The sequence below is a fragment of the Antechinus flavipes genome, chromosome 2 (genome assembly GCF_016432865.1).
Source record: "Antechinus flavipes isolate AdamAnt ecotype Samford, QLD, Australia chromosome 2, AdamAnt_v2, whole genome shotgun sequence".
NCBI lineage: Eukaryota > Metazoa > Chordata > Mammalia > Dasyuromorphia > Dasyuridae > Antechinus > Antechinus flavipes.
This window is the reverse complement of record NC_067399.1, coordinates 42018449-42039672: the sequence shown is the minus strand read 5'-3', so window position 1 is coordinate 42039672 and position 21224 is coordinate 42018449. Positions and strand designations below refer to the sequence as shown.

Sequence of the window (21224 nt, the reverse complement as noted above, 5' to 3'; positions counted from 1 at the left end):
AAGCCCTTCACAGTCTGGTTCCAAGCTCTCTGCCTCTAGACTGGTTACACTAATAGATAATCTATCCTTCCCCACTCTGTTGACCAGCCAAAAGGGCCCAGTTGGTGTGTTCTCTGTCTATAATAGGCTGTGACCTCTGAGTCTGGATGACTACTGCTCACCTCTGAACTCCTGGCTCCCTTCAAGGCCCAGTTCTAGCATCACTTCTTCTAGGAAGCCTTTCTTGATTTCCCCAGTTTTTCATATTCTGCCTCCCATCCCCCCAATTTCCTCCCCAAGTACTTTATATTTATTTTTCTTAATGTGTGTTGTTTCCTCACGATCATCTATGAACTCCTTGAGATCTGGGATACTTTTTTTTTTTTGGTCTTTGTACCTTCAGCACCCAACACAGCACATAATAGTATATGCTTATTAAATTGAACTGATTGGATAAATAGGAAAAAATGGATCTGGAATAGCATCAAGAAGGGGAGCTAGCTGTAAATGCTCCAAGCTTTGCTGAACTATTGAATTTAGTGCAACAAACAATTATTGGCTATCTGCTCTGGCCAAAGTCTGGCGCTGGGGATCGGGATTCCACAGATAGATAAGGATATAGCCTGTGTCTTCCAGGAAATTTAGAATTTAATAGCAACAGGGTCACACAGGTAGGTCTGCCATTTCTTTCTCCTGGCCATTTTACAGATGAGGAAACTGAGGCAAACAGGATGAAGTAAATTGCCCAGAATTACACAGCTAAGCTACTAAGTGAGCTACTAAGTGTCTGAGCTCAGGTCTTCCTGTCTCCAGATCCAGACCTTTATCTGCACCAGCTGGCTGCCCCTACCTTATCCTTCTTCATCTCAGTTCAGTTCTAGCCTGTCAAGAGCTTTTGGAATTTTGCTCTGAGATCCAGTGTACCGTCCTTCTCTCCCACCTTTGTGCCATCTGCCAATTTGACAGCCGTGTCATTTATGTTTTTATCCAGCTCGCTGACAAAATATTAAACAATCCAAGGCTGACCATAGATGCTTGGGACTTCCCACTGGAGACCAAACTCCTTCCAAGTGACCTGAAACCATTACATATTATTTTCTGGGGCCGGTCAATGTACCAGTTGCTGAAGCATCTACTGGTACTGTGGTCTTGTCTTCATCTCTCCGTTTTGGCCACAAAAATTGCATGAGAGACTTAGCCAAATGCCATGCCAGAACCTAGGTGAGCACTATATACATCATGCCCTGATCTGCCCGTCTAGTCACCTTGTCAGAAAATAAAGTGATGTTTATACTGGTGTGACTTGTTCGCTTTGAAGTCAAGCTGGCTTTTTGTGATCACCTGTTTGCCAATTCTCTCTTTAATAAATAATACATTCTGGAAATCTGCTCGGAACCAAAGTCAGATGTATTGGTTTAGTTTGCAGATTGAGTTTTCTTCCCATTCCCTCCTCCTATTCCCTGTTTAAAAATAAATTAGAATGTAAATCCTTCTCTGGTCTTCCCATGTCTCTTCAGTTCTCCATGAGTTGTTGTTTTTTCCTTTTTTGTGAGGCAGTTAGGATTAAGTGACTTGCCTAAGATCATGCAGCCAGTAAGTGTTAAGTGTCCACATTTGAACTCGGGTCCTCCTGATTTCAGGACCAGTGCCCTATCACCTGCGCCACCTACTTGAATTCTCAAAGATCCCTGTCAATGGCTCGGCGGTCATATCTGCCAGGCTCCTTAAACTCTTTCAACCCCCTTTTACCCAAGATATTTTTTAAGTGACCCTGAATATATAGGTATGTGGAATAGGTATGCAAATCAGACATTTACTGAAAATAAATCCTATTCAGTTATGAGATCCCATAGGGGGTCATGACCTACAGTTTAAGAAACTTTGCCCTAGAATATAATTCAGCTGGCTCAGATGATTAATGGTAGCTTAGATAGACACTCTCTCACCATTTCCTTCCATAACTTGGGTACCAGCTCCCTATTAACCCTGGGTAAGAAAACACAAACTAAATGAAAGTCAAGGGTTTCCTTTATATGTTCAGTATCATCACAATGTCCTTGCTGAGCTGTGGTCCTTCCCCTTCTTTGCCCTTCTCCCCTTCCCCACCAACATATCTTCTAAAAAACCTTTTTTGTTATCCTTGGTTTTCCTCAGCAGCCCTCAGTTCCTTCTGTAGTTTTGTGTCCTGATACTCTTTTTGGCCTTAAAGATTTCTTAAGTGGGTGACACCGTCTGCCTCAGTTTCCTCATCTGTGAAATGAGCTGGAGAAGGAAATGGCAGACCACTTCATTGTCTCTGTGAAGAAAACCCCAAATGGGGTCATGAAGAGTCAGACAATTGAAGAGCCTGAACAACAGCACTATTCTATTCTATTGGTCTTCCTCTTCTATTACCTTGGGTTTAAAGCTAAAGGTAACCTTATAGGTTATCCAGTCCAACCTTTTTATTCTGTATAGGAGAAAACTGAGACTTAGAGAGGTTGTCAGTCAATTAGCATTTGTTTAGCACCTACTATGGTCTCTGATAAGCTCTAGGGATGCAGAAAAAGGCCAAAAACAGCCAAACAAATAAACAAACCGTACCAAACTGTGAGTCCCTATTCTCAGGGAGCTCACAGTCTAATAGAGGATATGTCCAAGGTCATGTAAATAATAAGAAAGAAGAGTCAGGATTTGAACTCATGCCCTTTCACTGCAATTTCAACACTCCTTTTATTTTAAATGGAAGCTGATGGCAAACTCCCTCATCTATTTACGTCAGTCTAGATAACTGCTTTCCCTCCTGTACATTTCTCCTCGTATCTTTAAAATTCTTGAGGAGCAGCTAGGTGGGTCAGTGGATAGAGCACCAGGCTTGAAGTCAGGACAACCCGAGTTCAAATCTGGTCTCAGACACTTAACCCTTTGTGGCTGTGGGACCCTGGGCAAGTCACTTAACCCCAATTACCTCAGCAAAAAAAGAAATTGCAGGCTTGTATTTTTCATCAGTTCTGAGTTGCTTGTCCCTGTAGGATTTTAGGTTATAGGATTCTAACCATTAATTTTCTCTGCACTCTTTGAAATCTGCTTTCTTCAAAACTAAACTGCCTCATTAACTCTTTGGCTGTGTTCTCTTTATCATAAATTTTCAGGCTGAGTGGTTACTTCCTCTCAACTTTCCCATGTCTTTGCTGGGACACTTGTAGAAAACTCCCATTGGGATATTCCCTCACTTTGCATTTCCACTTGTGGTTTGTGGTCTCTAGAGGGAGATCCAAGGTATAGCCTGGAGAGACCAGATTTCTGTACTGTCATGCATAAACCCCCACTGATGTACTGCTCCTTGACAATCAGCCAGTAGACTTAATTAGTTTTTAGCAAATAAATTTATTAAGATGGTATAATAAGATCACTTGTTACAAAGCATATGAATATACATGAGGATCATGGGGAGAATAGGTTCAAACCTAAAGTACAATAGTAGTGAAGAACATGCAAAATATATATGTGGCAAAGAATTAACTCTTGGCTTTCTTGAGTACAAAGTCGCCACGCTTCTTTCGGTGCAACAAGTTTGCTTCTTTGTCCTTAATATGTTCATCTGCTTCCGGTGGATGTTATCTCCAGTTGTTCAGTGCCTCATATCAGCTGGTTGCACTTTCTGCTACTTGCCCAATTTCTTTGATATCATATCCAGTGGGAGTACATTGGGAATTGGGGGTCAGAGAGAGACAGAGAGACAGAGACAGAGTCAGAGAGACAGAGAGAGAGACAGAGACAGAGAGACAGAGACAGAGAGACAGAGACAGAGTCAGAGAGACAGAGAGAGAGAGACAGAGAGGGAGAGGAGAGAGACACAGAAAAACGGAGAAATATTGATTGCTTGATTTCAGGGGCCAAGTTTCAATTGTGAAATTCTCAAATCTTTTTGTTGTTTTTTTTGTTTTTTTTTGTTTAATTTTATTTTTTAATAGTAACCTTTTATTTTCTAAATACATGTAAAGATAATTTTCAACATTCACGCTTGCGAAACCTTGAGTTCCAAATTTTTCTCCCTCTCTTTTCCCCGCTTTCCTCCCCTAGACAGCAAGTCATCCGATACTGGTGGAATCCTCAGAGCTTGAGCTTGGAGACATGTGCAGCTAGATGGTTTACAACTTAAAGTGAGTGCCAGACCCATTCTTAGGCCTAGAGGTATAACTGATTCATTTTTTCAATTACAAGATGTTTCTCGTGTGACATCATCTGTTTTTTTATAAAAGAAATGCTAGATCCCCATAATACTTTCAAATTAACTCATAGTTTATTCACATATTGTAGTAGTTTGTGTTTCTTCAGTAGTTTGTACTTCTTCAGTGCTTGTTTTGCTCTGATTGATTCAGTTGAGTTATCTGAGTCTTCTGTGTTATGTTTCTTGACATAGGGGTAGGACTCTATATATTAGTAAGGCGATATGCTATAGTGGAAAGAATATTGGCTCTAAAGTAAGAGGATCTGAGTTCAAATCCTACCTGTGATGTTTACTATCTGTTATCCCAATTGGGCAAGTTACTCTCTCTGCTTCCTCATCTTAAAATTAATGTATTGGATTGGATGGCCTTGGAGGTCCCTTCTGGTGCTATATCATGGATACTATGATAATTTTCAGTCCATTATGCTGTTTTTGCTTATTGCAGATACTATAAGTTCTGTTGGTTTTGGTTTCTCCATCTTTTGAAGGATGAAATTGTCATTAATACAAGTCAGGGAACTAGTAGGTATTCAGAGAGAACTCCAGAAGATGTTCAGCTAATTGAACTCTCCCCATACTGCTATTATCATGCTTGGATGAGAGGCTTGTGATCTATTTCCCAAACTTCTCATTTTTCTTGTTGGAGGGGAGGGATGAGAAAGGTCTGGGATGAATTCCCATGACAATATAGTTTATTTTTCTGACTCAGTTGATCTTTCCCCAAAGATTATCTATACCATGAGATTCCCTATTCCCCCATCCCTCTCCTGGTTCTTAGATTTTCCTACACAAGGATATTTTCTTAATGTACAATGCTAATGATATTGTATTTCCTTTTATCTGTGTCGTTCCTTTTGAATGAGATCATTTCAGTACCATATTCCTGCCATAGTCTTATCACATCAAGTCTTGATATCAGTGTTGTCTTATTCTCTCAAACCACCTTGGTTTTTTCTCCCCAAAACTTGTGCATTTGTATAAAGACATTTGAGGCCTTGGGCTTCATTATTGATTTTCCCCTTGGTTATTGTCTTTTGTAAATTTCTGAAAATCTCTTTTGCTATTCTTCTATATTGTATTGACTCTATGATAACCAATTTGTTCAATCAGTAATGTATTTCTTTACTGAGATTTTATTTATATATATTTATGCATCTTTATTTTTTAGATTTTTATTTATTATAATTATAAATAATTATATGAATATATGTTAAGCACCTATTGTATAGCAGATACTAAGCTCTGGGTATTCCACAAAAGAAAATAAGGCAGTTCCTGTTCCCGGGGAGTTCCCAATATGATAGGGGAGGCAATGTATAAACAACTATGTAGAAATGAGAGCTATGCAGGAAAAAATAGATTAAATTAAATTAAAATTAAGTTACTTTTAATTAATGAGGATCAGGAAGGACTTCTTGTAGAAAGTGGGTTTTTAGTTAGGATTTGAAGGGGGAAATAAAGAGGGAGAGAGTTTCAAGCATGAGGGATTGCTGGTGAAAAGCAAGGATTGCTCATTGGAGGAACAGCAAATTCAGTGTTATTGGGGAAGGAGGAAAGAACAAGAAAGTTGGAAAGATGGGTGGGTGGGGATAAAGAGGGGAAGGTTATGGAACATTTAAAAAAAATAATAGCTTTTTATTTTTCAAAATACACACAAAGATAGTTTTCAATATCCACCTTTGCAAAATTTGGGTTCCAAAATTTTCTCCCTTGAGGAACTGGAAGGTTAGGGTTTTTGAAGGAATATTGATGGAAGGTTGAAATCATCTGCTATGAGGGAGTCATCTGAGGCAGGTACTGAACTCCTCAAGGTAAGAAGGGGAATATCAGCAAGGTCAACCGACAACAGCCACCAGAATTTTGATTGGGTGGTAGATATGGAGTAGGTGAACCTTATAAGAGGAGAGAGTGAATGGTGGGGATTATTTGTCCTTTGTTCTCAGAGAGGACCATGACATTCAGGTGAGTGGAATTTAAGTGAGGCAGTGCAAAGTCACCAGCGTCATTTCCAGAGCCATCTGAGTCCAGTAGCGAGAAATAGATCAGTGGGGAGCAAGGAGGATCCTAATGCCCCCATCTTGACCAGTAGTCAGGGGGTAGGGATGGGGGAAAGGAAATAAATGAAAGTCTAATCAGTACTGCCAAGGAGACCATCAGAAGGGTTCAGATGGAAAGGAAAAGATGAAAGATGAAAGAACATTTGTTAGTGATGGAGCATCATTCCAGAAACCATATCAAAGTAGTAGATGATTTTAGAGTGGGATTGGACTAGAAGTCACAGTGGTGTGCCGGAACTTAATGACAATCTAGAATCAATTTAAGTTTTCAGCTCAAGCATTTATACCTTGGAAATCAGCAAATGCTTACAGATCAGGGTTTGATTTGTCATTTTGTTGATTGTTTTGACTTAAATGATGGAGAAAGTGTTAATAATACAAATTAAAAGTGATCCATAAGTACTTCCCTCCCCTCTAGAACTTGTTATTAAAAATTCATACATACTTCCTTGCTAGAGTGGGAAGGGTGGATGGAGAATGGACTTTTCATTCCCTATTCATTTCCAATTTAAAGATTTTTTAAAATTATTTTTTCAGGAAACAAAGCAAATGTATTCTTCAGAAAATCTTAAATAGCTATCATTTCAATATCATTTCCATTTCTGAGTATATCCCTTCTCTTTCCCCTTCTTTTACTAAGGAAACCATTCCTTATAGCAAAAACAAACAAACAAACAAACAAACAAAAACAGTGTGGATGGGGAGGAGTTCAGCAAAACTAACCAGTACATCAATTGCCTGATAGTACATGAATGGGATATTTTACATCCATAGTAATGCCATTTCAGGGTCTGAGGAGCATTTTCTCATTTCTTCTTTGGCGCTATGCATAGTTACGCAGTGTTCAGTTTCAAAGATTTGTTTTGTTATTATTCTTTCCATTTACACTGTTGTAGTCATAGTGAGTAGTATTTTCCGGACTCTGTTTATTTTACTCTGAACATAATTACACATGTCTTCCCATGCTTTTTAAAATTTTTATATTCTAAAGTATCTAGGAGTCCACCTGCTAAGATAAAGCCAGAAACTATATGAACACAAGTACAAAACACTTTTTGCACAAATAAAGTCAGAGCTAAACAATTGGAAAAGTATCAATTGTTCATGGGTTGGCCAAACTGATATAAAGAATAAAGTTTTCTATTTTTTCTTAGAAGATAATATTCTGTTAGATCATGTTACTCAATTTATTTTAGTCATTTGCCAGTTGGTAGGAGTCTACTTAGTTTATAGTTCCTTGCCACCACCAAAAAATGTTATGAATATTTTGGCATCTGTGGAACTTTCCTTTCTGTCTTTAGCCTTTTTGGGAAATATACCCAGCAGTGGGATGGATAGGTGGGTCAAATGGTGTGGACATTCTAGTCACCTTCTTAGCATTATTCTAAATTGCTTTTAGACAGCTCCACCAACAGTGTATTGGTATGTTTATTTTTATACAACTTCTCCAACATTGACTAATACCATCTTTTGGGTTTTTTGGCCACTTTACTAGGTGTGAGATATAATCTCAGAGTTTTGATGTTATTGCTTTTATTATTAGTAATTTGGAACAATTCCAAATTGTTAATAGTTTTCAAGTCCTCTTTTGAGAACTATTTATATACTTTGGCTTTTGATCATGGTCTTATATATTTATGTTAATTCTTTATATATTTTGGATAGCAGATCCTTATCAGAGACATTTACTAAAGAGATACTTTTTTTCTGATCAACTCCTTCCCTTCTTAGTTTAATTGTATGGGTTTTATTAATGCAAAATCTTTCATTTCATTAATTTGTTTTTTAAAAATACATCTTCAATTTATTATTTATTTTACAAGTTATTTATAAATTTGACTTGGTTCTATATATCTTGTATATTTTTGAGAAATGAAGCCTTTTTCAGAAAAATTTGTTGTAAAATTTTTTTAAATGACTCCATTATTTATGGTACTTGTTCATATTGCTTACTTTATCAGTACTTTGAGGAGGGGGTAAGAAGGAGGGAGAGAGTTTGGAATTCATGTTTTTAAAGAAAAGAAGGTTTAAAATAAATAATAAATTTGTATAGAATGATTATTTTTATTATATTGACTCACCCCACCCACAAACAATTAATATTCTTCCATTTATTTAGATTTGTCTTTATTTGTGTGAAAAGTATTTTGTAATTTTTAAAAAATCATTTCTGAGTGTTTTCTGTTAGGTGGACTCCCCAGTATTTTACTTTATTTTAAATAGTATTTTATTTTTTCCAACAATTGCAAAGATAGTAATCAACATTCATTCTTTAACAAGACGTCGAGTTCCAAATTTTTCTTCTTCCCTGCCTCCTCGCCCCACCCCACAACAGCAAACAATCTGATATGTTATACTTGTGCAATCATGCTAAACACATTTCTACATTAGTTGTACTGTGAAAGAAGAATCAGAACTAAAGGGAAAAACTATGAGAAAGAAAAGAAAACAAAGAACATCAACAGAAATGAAAATAATATCCTCCTGTCTGCATTCAGACTCCATAGTTCTTTCTCTGGATGTGGAGAGCATTTTCTGTCATGAGTCTTTTGGAATTGTTTTGGATCATTATGTTGCTTAGAAGAGCTAACTTTATCTTAGTTGATTATCACACAATGTTGCTGTTACTGTTTACAATGCTTTCCTGGTTCTGAAGTTCACTACTGCATATGTTTCTTAGTTTCAAGTATATCCCTTGTAAACAATATATTGTTGGATTCTGATTTCTAATCCATTCTGCTATCTGCTTCTGTTCTGTGGGTGAGTTTATCCCATTCACATTCATAATTATGATTACTAATTGCATTTTTCTCCATTTCATTTTTTTTTGTTTCTTTTCCTCCTTTTCCCCTCCCTCCCTCCCTTTCTCCTTTCCTCCCTCTTTCCCTCCCTCCCTCCCTCCCTCGTTTCATCCTGTCCCTCTTAAAAGTTTTTGTTTCTATCCACTTCTTTCCTCAATCTGCCCTCTTTTATCATCCCTCCCCCTTTTTCATATCCCCTTCCTGTCCTATTTCCCTACTGGGTAAGTTACCTTTATATATACAAATGAGTATGCATAAATATGTTTTCCTCTTTGAACCAATGCTGATGAGAAGTTCCATGAGATTCAAGAGTTGCCTTACCCTCCCTCCATTTCCTTCTCCACTCTAAAACTCTTCCTTGTGTACCTCTTTTACATAGAAAAAATTTCCCCATTCTACCTCTCCTTTTACTCTTTTTCCAGTGTATCCCTCTTTTTTACTCTTTCATTTCTTTCCAATATAAAAGACTCATATCCATAGCCTCTATTTAGATTCCTCTTATCTGCCTTGATGATGTTCTTAGAAGTTACATGTTTCATCTTTCCATAATGAATGAAAACAGATTAACTTTATTGAGACCCTTATGATTACTCTTTCATTTTTATGCTTCTCTTGAGTCTTGTATATATCAATGTTAATTTTTTTATTCAGCTTTGTTTATTTCATCAGGAGTGCTTAAAAATCCTCTTTCATTAAATAACCATAATAACATTATACTCAGTTTTGCTTGGTAGTTGATTCTTGGTTGTAATCCTCGCTCTTTTGCCTTTTGAAATATAATATTCTAAGCTTTTTGCTCCTTTAATGTAAAAATTGCTAAATCTTATGTGATGCTGACTGGGCTTCATGATATTTGAATTATTTTTTCTGGATGCTTGCAGTATTATTTTCTCTTTGACCTGGGAATTCTACATTGGTTATAATATTGCTGGGAGTTTTCATTTTGGAATCTCTTTCAGTAGGTAATTGGTGGATTCTTTTAATTCCTGTTTTACCCTCTGGACCTAGGACATCAGGGCAGTTTTTCTTGATAATTTCTTGAAATGTGATGTCTAGACTCTTTGATCATGGTTTTCAGGTAGTTCAGGAACTCTTAAATGATCTCTCCTTGATCTGCTTTCCAGGTTATTTGTTTTTGAATGAGATATTTCACGTTTTCTTCATTTTCTTCATTCTTTTGACTTTATTTTGTTGTTTTTTGATATTTACTGAAGTCACGAGCTTCCAGTTGCCAATTCTAATTTTTAAGGAATTACTTTTTTAGTGAGATTTTGTACCTCTTTTCCCATTGAATTAATTCTGCTTTTTAAAGTTTTTTTCTTCAGTGAATTTCTATGCCTCTTCTACCATTAGACCAATTCTGCTTTTTAAAGTTTTTTTCTTGTTACAAAACTGTTAATTATCTTTTCATAATTTTTTTGCATCACTCTCATTTCTTTCCCCAATTTTCCCTCTATCACTTCTAACTCTTTTGTCACTTTCCAGGTATTCTTGTTGGACTTGGATCCAATTAGCATCTTTCCTTTGAGGCTTTTTAGCTGTTTTTACATTATTGGCTGCTTCTGAATTTGGCTTGGTCTTGTCTGCCACTGTAGTAGCTTTTATGCTCAAATTTTTTTAGTTGTTTGCTCATTTTTTTAGCCTATTTCTTGCTTTTAAAATTTGTTAAAATTGGACTGCACATTGGGAGTGGGCAGTCCTTTTCCCAAGCTTGAGGCTTTTTTTGTGTTGCTGTTGTCAGAGCTAGTTCTGGGGCATCTGAAATTTGGGGTGCTGTCAAGGTGATGTGATCTTGGGAAGGGCGTGATTACTGTTTTCCTGGGCTACACTCTGGTCTTTACTCAGGAAGGGCCCCTTGCTTTCTTGCAGCCACAAGCTCTGGCATTCTCTTTGCCTTGAAACTATGATCTGTGAAACATAATTCTCTGGATCTATCATTGTGATTGACTCCCAGTGCTCCTCTCTACCCTAGAACTGGGACTCAGACCTACATATAGGCAATAGAGTTGCCTCTCCATGCCATAAAAGGGCCCCCTGTGATCTCTTTTTGAGCAATCCCCTTACCATTTCTGTGCTGGGAGCTCCCAAAGTTTCTGCTGCTGCTTCTAAGCCCATTGCCACAGTGGCAGACATGTCACAAACTTCTGCAAACCTCCTAAGTTTTCTTTATCTGGAAAAATATCTCCCCCTGACTTTTGGAGCAGCTCTGCTGCTCCAAAATTTGATTGACAACATTATTTTAAAGTTGTTTGGAGGGGGAGTTGAGAGAGTTTAGCTCAATTGCCGCTAATCTGCCATCTTTGCAAAAGTTCTTCAATTCCATATAACTGAAGTTATCTGTTCTGTCTTTTGTGATTGTGTCTGCCTCTTGTCTGCCTCCTAGTCACAGCTGTGCAAAGTATCTATTTGGGTCCTTTCCTCATTTGTTTCATGGTCATGTATTTGGCTTGAATTTATTGCAAAATATGTATAAGGTGTTGGGCTAAACCTATTTCCGGCAAATTCATTCTTACTAGCCCTCATTAGATTCGTTCTATATCTGACTTGGGCAGGTAGGCGGTACCATTGGATAGTGTGCCAGAATCAGGAAGAATCATCTTCCTGAGTTCAAATCTGACCTCAGATATTTACTAGCTGTGTGACCTTGGTCAGGTCACTAAATTTGCTCATTGGTAATATGAGCTGAAGAAGGAAATGGCAAACGATGCCAGAATCTTTGTCAAGAAAACCCCAATGGAATCATGGGGACTAAAAATGACTTAACATCGTTAGTATCATACATTTGGAATGGGAAGGGACCTTAGAGTCATTGAGTTCAACCCCCTCCTTTTAAAGAAAGATAAATGAAATAGTAGACATAGATCTTCCTGACTCCAGCATTTAGTTCAAATCTATCCTCTTACACTCGCAGGGGTCCTCAAACTTTTTAAATAGGGGCCAGTTCACTGTCCCTCAGACTGTTGGAGGGCTGGACTATAGTAAAAACAAAAACTTTGTTTTGTGGGCCTTTAAATAAACTTCATAGCCCTAGGTGAGGGGGATAAACGTCCTCAGCTGCTGCATCTGGCCTGCAGCTGTAGTTTGAGGACCCCTTCCTGGGTAAATGACTTTAATTTCTTACCCTCAGTTCCTCATCTATAAAATCGGAGATTATAGTGGCATCTATCTCACAGAGAGGTTCAAATGAGATGATGTGTGCTAAAGTAATTTTTATATAGAGTGCTAATCAATGCTTGCTCTTAGTATTATTTTGGAGATGAGAAAATTAAGACTGAGGGAAATCAAGTCATTTGCCCAGGATCATACAGCTAGCCCAAATCCAGCTCTCTCTCCATGGGCTCACCTAGCTGCCAGTCAGTGTTTCTCTAAAGTATGGGTTGGACAACCTGAGACCCTTTTAAAGGGTTCATAGAATCAAAATGGTTTTCATAATTATGCTCACTTCCAATTTAATTTCTAAAATGGTAAAAATTGGTTGTTATTATTTATAGAAACAAAAACTCTTGGGGGGACCCTCGATTATTTTTAGGGGTGTAAAGGGATCTTTACACAGATCAAAAAGTTGGAGAATCATTAGTCCTAAAACCTATATTCCATATTCTTAATCTGAACCCCTTCTGGGATTGAATGCCCTTCCTCTGATATTCTTACTGACTCCACTTCAGGAAGTGACATTTTTTAATCCTTGTCCTCAAAGTCTGGTCAGTGGCCCCTCAGCAGAGATGTCCCAAGGGAGAGAACAGGGGCTCTCTTTGCCTCTCTCCTAAGAGGAGCCGATGGGACACTTCCTGGAGCAGGGAGACCCCAATTCACACTTGACTTTGGTTACTTATGAGTTCTGTGACACTGAGCCAAGTGCCTGCACTCCACTTTTTCCCTCAGTTTTCCAAATTATAAAATGAGGAAATAATAAATTAAAAAAAAAAATCTTAAAAATAAATAAATAAAAGATTTTAAAAAATGATAAAATAATAAATAATAAAATAATAGCATCTACCCTTGCAGGGTGGGTTGTAAGGATCAGCTGAGAGGTTTGTAAAGCACCTAGCACAGTACCTGGCACCTAGTAGCCCCGTATAAATGCTTCTTCCCCTTCTTGTTACCTTCCGAGAGCACTTAGCAATTCATTCTGCAAAACTCTAGGTGTTTAATGCGTGTTGTTGCCTGACAGGCTGAATGTTCTTATGTAATGTGTTTCTTTCCTCTTCTCCTTCCCCAGAACAGACTTAACACCAAGCAGCTGGAGAAGGAGAAACCTAAAACCTCCAGCAGGTTTTGATTGGATTCTGGGAGGCTGCAGGGATCCCGGCTTCTCTCCTGGCCCCAACACCAGTCTGCCTGGCCCAGCTGCGGAAGGCCAAGGGATAGGATGTGCAGCCGGGGCCAAGGGCAGCCCACGCAGATGAGGCGATCAGGGTAGAAGAAGTTCGCCCGGGCCCACGGCGTCCCCCTTACCCCCTTGCTTCTGCTCCCCCCCGTCTGGGTCGGGGCCATCATCTGGAGTGTCGCCCCTCTCCGTCAGCAGGGGCTTTATGCCTGCTCCCGAGGGGACCGTAGCCATGTAAACGAAGCCCTTTGCTTCTTGGCATCCCGGCCACTGGGGGGAAGAGGCTGCCTTCGCTGACCGCCTGGACCCAGCTGACCAACATGTCCCGTGGTGGATACCTAAGTCTTTGTGAGTAGGATGGCCTGGGCCCAGAACCAGCCAAATTCTGGTCAAGCCAGGGGCCGGTGGTAACCATGGTGACTCTGGCACTCTGGATTTTTTTTTTACATATGTGAAGTTGAGAGACTTAACCCTTGGCTCCGCGCTGGACAGCCTGTGTGCTTTCTGCCCGAGAGCCGTCCTTGACAGGAGCCTCATGTTTGGTGGGGGGTGGGGAATGGGTAGCAGTGAGGGCCCAAGGTCTGGGGGCGGGACAGTTCCTGGGGATAATGCTTGGGGATGGCTGGGAAGGATTCAGAAAGATCAGGAAGCAGCATCTGCCTTCTACTTGTAGGGGAAAAAAGGGACTGAAGTGGGTAGAGAGGGATTTCTAGTCTCCCTGAGGGGTTACTGGTTGAGGGTATCTCTTTTGAAAATTATGCTTAAAATGATTGCCTACCCCTTACCCTTCCCAAATGCACATTAAAAAAAAACATTCATCTCTATTTTTATTTTCCAAGTTCTTGTAATCTTTATATGTCATATTCCCATAACACCTTGATTTTGACTGTTTCTATGATGAGTATTTTTCCTTTTTATATTACATATTTTTATTTTCCCCAGTTACATTTAAAATACATTTTTTAATATTGTTTTTAAAATTTTGAGTTTTAGATCCCCTTCCTTTTTCCCCACACCCCTCCACGGAGAAGTCTCTGTGAAGTTGTGTAAAACATTTCCATGAAAGTCATAAAAGAAAACAGATCTCTCCCCCAGTCCCAGAAGAAAATCCCCAAGGGGAAAAAAATATGCGTTAGTCTGTATTCAGACATGATCAGTTTTTCTTGGGGTATGGACAGCATTTTTCATTATAAAGCCTTCAGAGTAGTCTTGGATCATTGTATTGCTGAGAGTAGCGAAGTCATTCACCAGCTGATCATCCCACAATTTTGCTATTACTATGTACACAGTACATTTCATTTTCCTTGAGCTCTTGGAAGATTTTCCAGGTTTTCCTGATAATATTCTGCTTATCATTTCTTATGGAACTATAATATTCCTTCATAATCACAAAACACAACTTATTCAGCCATTTTTCAATTGATGGGCATCCTCTCAATTTCTAGTTCTTTGCCTTGAGAAAAGAGCCGCTACAGATATTTTTTAATAAATAATGTACACATTTTTTCTTTTTATAAAATCTCTTTTGGGATTCATGCCAAATATTTTTATACATATTGAACTCAACTTTTTCTTTCTTCTTTTTTTTTTTTTATTTCTTTTGGGATTCATGCCTAATAGCGGTATTGTTAGGTCAAAGGATATGTACAATTTTATAATCCTTTGGGTACAGAGAATATCATTTATTGATCATTTATTAATTGGGGAATGGCTCTTACCAAATGCACATTTAAAAAAAAAGCATTCCTGTGTGGCATGAAACCTTTGGCGAAGGCCCAAGTCTGTCATAAAGATGTTCTGATATACTTAGGACACAAAACATCCTTCTTTTTACTTTTTGAAAAAGGACAGAAATAGGATGTAGCAGTTCCATCTGTATATATTGTTAGATGTGAAGGTCATTTTTAGCTTTGGTGATAATAAATAGAATCAAAATAATGACGAGGATGATTATGTAGAAGAATAACAGGATAGCAGCTTGTCCAGGGACTGTTTTTATTGGAAACTCCGTTCAGCAAGATGAGAAGCAATAACAACCCCAACAATAATGACAGCTGACATTCATATAGCTCTCAGACATTTGCAAGGAGTCTCTCTGAATGCCCTGGCAGGGACATCTCAGGCCTAAAGTAATTGGGCATCTCATTTTTTCCTGAGTGGCAGGATGGGGTAGTGGATAGAGCAGCAGGATTGGAGTCGGAAATACTCTGGGTATATTAGTTTGTATAACCAGGAATAAAGCACAACCTCTCAGTGTTGTCCCTCCTCCCCAAAAGTAGATCAATTGCCACTCTACCCCAAGGTGGGGAACTTTCTACACAAGGAATCCCCCTCATGGACTAGATTGTAGGTCTGGTACCCTCCTTCCTTGAAAAAAAGTCTTTTGCCTCCTATCCAGAATAGCAATGCTGAACATCTTCTCCCTTTCCATTTTGTAAACCTGGTTGCCTTCAGCCTGGACAAAGGGATCAGTGTCTGCCCTTTGACTTCTCTTAATTTGGGGGTTGGATGGGGAGCAGGAGGACCGTCCCAGGGCAGGGGAGCTGAGAGGTCAGGATTGCAGCCAGCTGCTGGCAGGGTCCAGTGCCTTGGACATTAGCTGTGGTTTCCCATCTTCCCAAGGGCTGGAGCTATCTGAATCATGAATCCAAGGGCCGGGGCATCAACCATGGGCCCATGACTTGTCGTTCCTCTTTTCATCTCTTAAGGCAGTGACCCTGTGGGAGCAGACCTCTAATTAGCAATTGTGTTTTCTGTACCTGTCCAGTAGCTCTACTGGCATTTCAGTGGCCTTGAGGCAGCAGTATGCATCCGAAGGCCTGCCAGGGGTGGGATAGCTGCCCTAGTTTCTGGGAAATGTTCATATGTAGGTCATGGATCAATTAATCAAAAAGAGTTTATTGGGCCTAGTGCCTGCTGGTGACTGGAACTCTGCAGAGTGTGGGGGTGAGGGAGGGTGGGGACATTCACAAGCGTGACTGCTCCTGCTCTTCTGTCCTCATATTTTTTGGGAAAAGGAGCCATTTGCTGAAATATTTCAGACCAATGGACTTATCTTCCTCTAGAAATTATTGAAAAATTTAAATCACTTTAACTTAATTATTGAGATAATATTTATAATTATGCGTAATAAAATATTATACTAAATAATTAATAGTAACTAATAAGAAATATTATACTTGATATTAGTAATTTAACTATAAATTATTGAAATAACTTTAAAAGATAGGATAGTAGACTCAAAAGATCAGTGTTTAACAAATTTAAAAAATAAAAACTGGGGAAAGAATTATCTATCAAGTAAACTTGAGAAAATTAAGTTTGGTAGGTACAGGAGTTGGACCCATACCATATAATCCCACTGAATTCCAGCTGAATGAGAGATTGAAATATAAAAAAAGAAACGCTGAAAAAAACCAGAATGATTTTATTTCAGTTATGAGGAGAGTTTATATTTTCTCTGTTCTTACTTACATTGAAATTAGATTTTCTGGATAACAAACCAGTATATTAAAGAGCAAAATGATGAACTGGGAGAAATATAACGGATTGAAAATTTGACACCTAAAATTAGGAGCATTAAATGACCTGTGCCTCAGGGGATAGGAAGAAGGGAAAGGCAGGAAGGCTACTGAAGCGTGGTGGAATGCACAGATGAAGGAGTAGGAGGAGATCTGCCTGACTGGGACTTGTGAGGTGGAGAAACAAATCACGGGTAACATTTTAATCAGTGGAAAATCAGACCTAAGTTCTGGGCTGTGTGATATGAATAAATAAAGCATTTATTAGGTGCTTTTTCTGAGGTACAGATAGGAAAGCACGACAGACAGCCCCTGCTCTCAAGGAGCGACATTCTTGCGAGGGAAGACGATACGTGAAGAACGTTTCAGCTGCAAGTCAGCTGGAAAGATCCCATGATACAGACATAGGAGTTCAGAGAAGTTCAGAGAAGGGATGAATGAGTTGTGTGGGCTCAAGTAGAATCACAAGACCATTAGAAATAGGAGAGATCATCTCTTGGGGCCTTCTGAAGGTAAAGTAGGTAAGACTGTATGGTGGAGAGTGCTCTGACCTCAGAGGGCATGGAGATATGGGTTAGAATCTTGCTTACACTTACTAGCTATAGACATGCCATTTAACTTCTCTGACACTATTTTCTTATCTTCAAAAAAAGAGAAAACAGTCATTATATATACTCAATATTTAGGGGTATTGTGAAAAGATCATATAAATGTCACTAGGGATTATTATATAGGGAACTAACACCTAGAAAGGTGACACAACTTGCTAATGGATTAGTGGCAGGGATGGGACTAGGCCCTGGTTCCCCGGATCCAGGATCCGAGACTCTGCCTCCTTGTTGCCGAGCCAAATTGGGCCCGTTCTCCAAGGCCCCACTTAAGTAGAACCTCCTCCCAGAAACCTGTTTGATGACATCGTCTTGTGTCCCTTTCTATCGTTCTAATCTTTATTTCTCTTATCTGTGATCCAGAGTCTCTTTCTTTGCACCCAACACTCCATCTCCCGATTCTTAAGTATTTTTAATGGCTGTCCCTTTCTACACCTGGATCTCTCTTCCTCCTTTCAATCATCTTGGTTTCTGTGATTTTCTTCAGTGCCCACCTATAATTCCACCTTCTCTAAGACATCTTTCCTTCCCTAATTTTAACCCTTTCTTTTTATTGGTTATTTCCAAATTAACCCATGTGTAGCTTGTTTGCAAGTTGTCTCCCCTCTAGACTGTGCACTCCTTGAGGGCAGGAACTTTCTTTTTCCTTTTTTTGAATCCCCAGTGCTCAGCACAACGCCTGGCACATAGTAGGTGCCCAATAAATGTTTGTTGACTCACTGTCCAGGAAAATGAATGGGAAGAAGCAGATCATATTCATCTTTTTACAGAGGGAGTTGGGCTGAGGGATCCAGCCAGCTGCTTCCATTCAGTTTGGAAAGGATTTTTCAGCTGGCTTCAGAAAAGCTCATATGTCCCATCCCTCTCATTTAATGCAGGAAGCCTTTCTTGGACTCATGATGACCCCCAGTGGTAAAGCTTGAGAAGCTTTCAGGGTTTGGCAAATTACATTGTGGAGAAAAAAAAATAAAACTCCCCCAACCCCCAAAGCAAAGCCATTTTCAGTGGTTCCTTAAGAGCCCCTATGTGACGTGGTTGGTGTTGAAGTCAGGAAGATCTGAGTTAAAATGTTCCTTTATACAATAATCAGCTGCGTAGCTCTGGGCAAGTTATCACTTCACATATGTCAGCCTTGCTTTCCCCATCTCTAAAATGGGGATAATAGTACTGATTTCACAGGATTGCAAAGGTCAAATGACATAGTAGATTTCTGAGCACTTTATGAACCTTAAAACGCTCTATAAATGTTAGCTATTATTGCCCTTTAGGAGACTGAAGGCTGACAAATCGGTGTCTTGTAGCAATAAATGTCATTTCAAAGGGCCAGTTCTGATGGCTTATAGGCTTTGGCTTTCTAAGTAGTCTCCAAATTATTAATTTTCATGCATCCATTCAACAAGTATTGATTCTGCACTTGCTTTATATGCCAGGAACTGTTTTATGTGCTGGGAATACAGAAACAAAACTGAACGCCCTCAGAGAACTTACGTTCTTTTGGGAGAAAACAGTATATCCCTAGATAGATAAATCTGGAATATCTACAGAGTAATTGCAGAGAGTCTGGGGGGCATGGTAGTGAAGGCCAGTGGCCCTCAATATGGATGACTAAAAGATGAGAAGGGACCTCCAAATTCTCTCTCTAGGGAGGGAGGTTGCTATCAACAGGAAGTGATTTAGAACTTAGTGGGGTGGAGCTGCAAAGAGTAGGCTCCAGGTGCAGATAAAGGGAGCAAAGTTTCCTAGAAGAAAGGCAGATGATTGATAAATACTGTCAGATTTTTTTTTGGGTGGGGTGGGGGAGATGTGAAGCTGAGGTGGAAATCTAGGTATAGAAAAGAGGTCCTAGAGATGACCCAATGAAAGTAGAAATTAACCACAAATAGATGTTTGCAGTTGGTAGTTGTTGGAATTTTATTTGACTTTTCACGATCCCATTTGGGGTTTTCTTTCAAAGATACTAGAATGGTTCGCCATTTCCTTCTCCAGCACCCTTTGCAGTCAGGAAGACTCCGGTCTCACGCTCCATTCAATGAGCCTTCTAGCTGCTCCAGGGGTGGGTTACTTGGGTGATCATTTGAAGATCACCAGATCTGCCCCTTTCCCCATCCCCTACACCACATCCTGGTGATGAAAATTCTACCAAAAGTCCTTTTTTCTTTCCAACCACTCCTACCCCTTTTAATACTTTTATTATTAATATATTAAATTACAATTACAGTACATTTATTGCTAAGAAGCCATTATTTGCTAACACCTTAGTGGGGAATTTGCCCTGGGGACAGGGGAGGTGGGTATAAAGAGAATTCCTACAGATTCCCCCATTTTGCTGAGGACCCCTTACTAAGATGGCCGTCGGATTATTAGACACCAGGTTTATGAAATCTTGGGCTTTAGAGATTCTTCTCACAGATTTTCTTTTATGGGTAAATGAGCTACAGAACAAAGAAGGAAATTACCCTGGGTAAGCCAGCAGGTCAGTTTGGTAAGACTGGAGCTTGACCTTCCTTCTGCTGACTCCCACTCTGCCCAAGCTTGGAAATCGATCATGTCATCCAGCCTGGAGAAAAAGTTAAGTCTGGTCCTGGGAAGGGGTCTGTCCCCATTCCTATGCCGGGGCAGAGTAAAGATGCATTGTATTGATGGGAGCAATAGAAACCCTGCTCAGAACTGAGTTTCTATCCTACAAGTCCCTAAGACAGTGTAGACAATAAGATGAACCAGTTCACACCCACCCCGCTACCAGAGTGTGATTTGCCTTGGCGGCCAGGAACCAGGCAAAGCCATCTCTAGAGAGATAGACCCTCCAGGGCCATTGTGGTCCAGAAGCACTTGTTGGTCACCTTGATGAGAATGCGAGTCCTGCCGCTAGAGTGAAGGGAATGTGACCCTGGCTTCCTAAGCCTCGGGTTCAGATCCTGCTTCTGAGGCTTGCTAAGTATGCTAACAAAGCTCCCTTTACTCCTGTGACTCTATAATGAGATAATAGGACTTGTAGTGTCTACATCACAGGACTGGGGGAAGCTCAGATAAGAAGACTGAAGAAAGGGAAGAAACATAAAGCACCTACTAAGTGCCAGGCTCTGTGATAAGTGCCTTACGAATATCTCATTTGATTCTCACCACAACTCTGTGAAGAGAGTGCTATTATTCTCCCTATTTTACAATTGAGGAAACTGAGGCAAACAAGTTAAGATGACTGACCCAGAATCACAGAGTCAGGAAATGTTGAGGTTGATTTGAACTTGGGTCGGTACCACCAGTTGCCCCCAGTGTAGTTGAGTGGCTAAATGTAAATCATCAACATCATCACCACCATCACCACATCACCATCATCTATGGTTTTTACTCCTGGTTGAGACCAGACTCCGGAGAGCCTTCCTTTGTTGTCAGGAGCATCTAGAAGCAGGGCAGATCGTCCAAGGGACGGGGACTGACCTTTCTCTGACCATCTCCCTTGTGTTTGTGATTTGCAGATCTCTGTTTTTTCCTTGCCACCATCCGGGGGGGTGAGGGTCTGGAGGCCCACACCAAAGAGTGTGCCATCACAGGGAGCCTCCGAGAAAAGCTGCAGTACAAGAATCGGCTCCGGTTTATGGTGAGTCCAGCCTGTTGTCGGTGTGGACAGCTGCCCCGGCACCAAGGGCCCTGACTTGAGTGGAATCCCAGGCTGTGATTTCCAGCCTTCCTTCCCTCTGCTCTCACCCGTCACCCTGAGTTGCCC

At 39.8% G+C, this 21224-nt stretch overlaps 1 protein-coding gene across 7 annotated transcripts in view; it reads left to right on the top strand.

Annotated features, from left to right (window-relative positions):
- The window catches only part of IL34 (interleukin 34), a 62821-nt gene that overhangs the window by 25277 nt on the left and 16320 nt on the right, over nucleotides 1-21224 (top strand). For 3 of the 7 annotated variants that reach the window (XM_051974617.1, XM_051974619.1, XM_051974616.1), the window contains 2 exons: nucleotides 13272-13722; nucleotides 20977-21098. In XM_051974617.1, coding sequence (XP_051830577.1) covers nucleotides 13695-13722; nucleotides 20977-21098 — 150 coding nt within the window. In that variant the 5' untranslated portion in view covers nucleotides 13272-13694. Of the gene's footprint in view, nucleotides 1-4032; nucleotides 4122-13266; nucleotides 13723-19355; nucleotides 19557-20976; nucleotides 21099-21224 lie in introns of those variants that run through there. The other 4 variants (XM_051974615.1, XM_051974620.1, XM_051974618.1 and 1 more) reach the window with 3 other exon arrangements.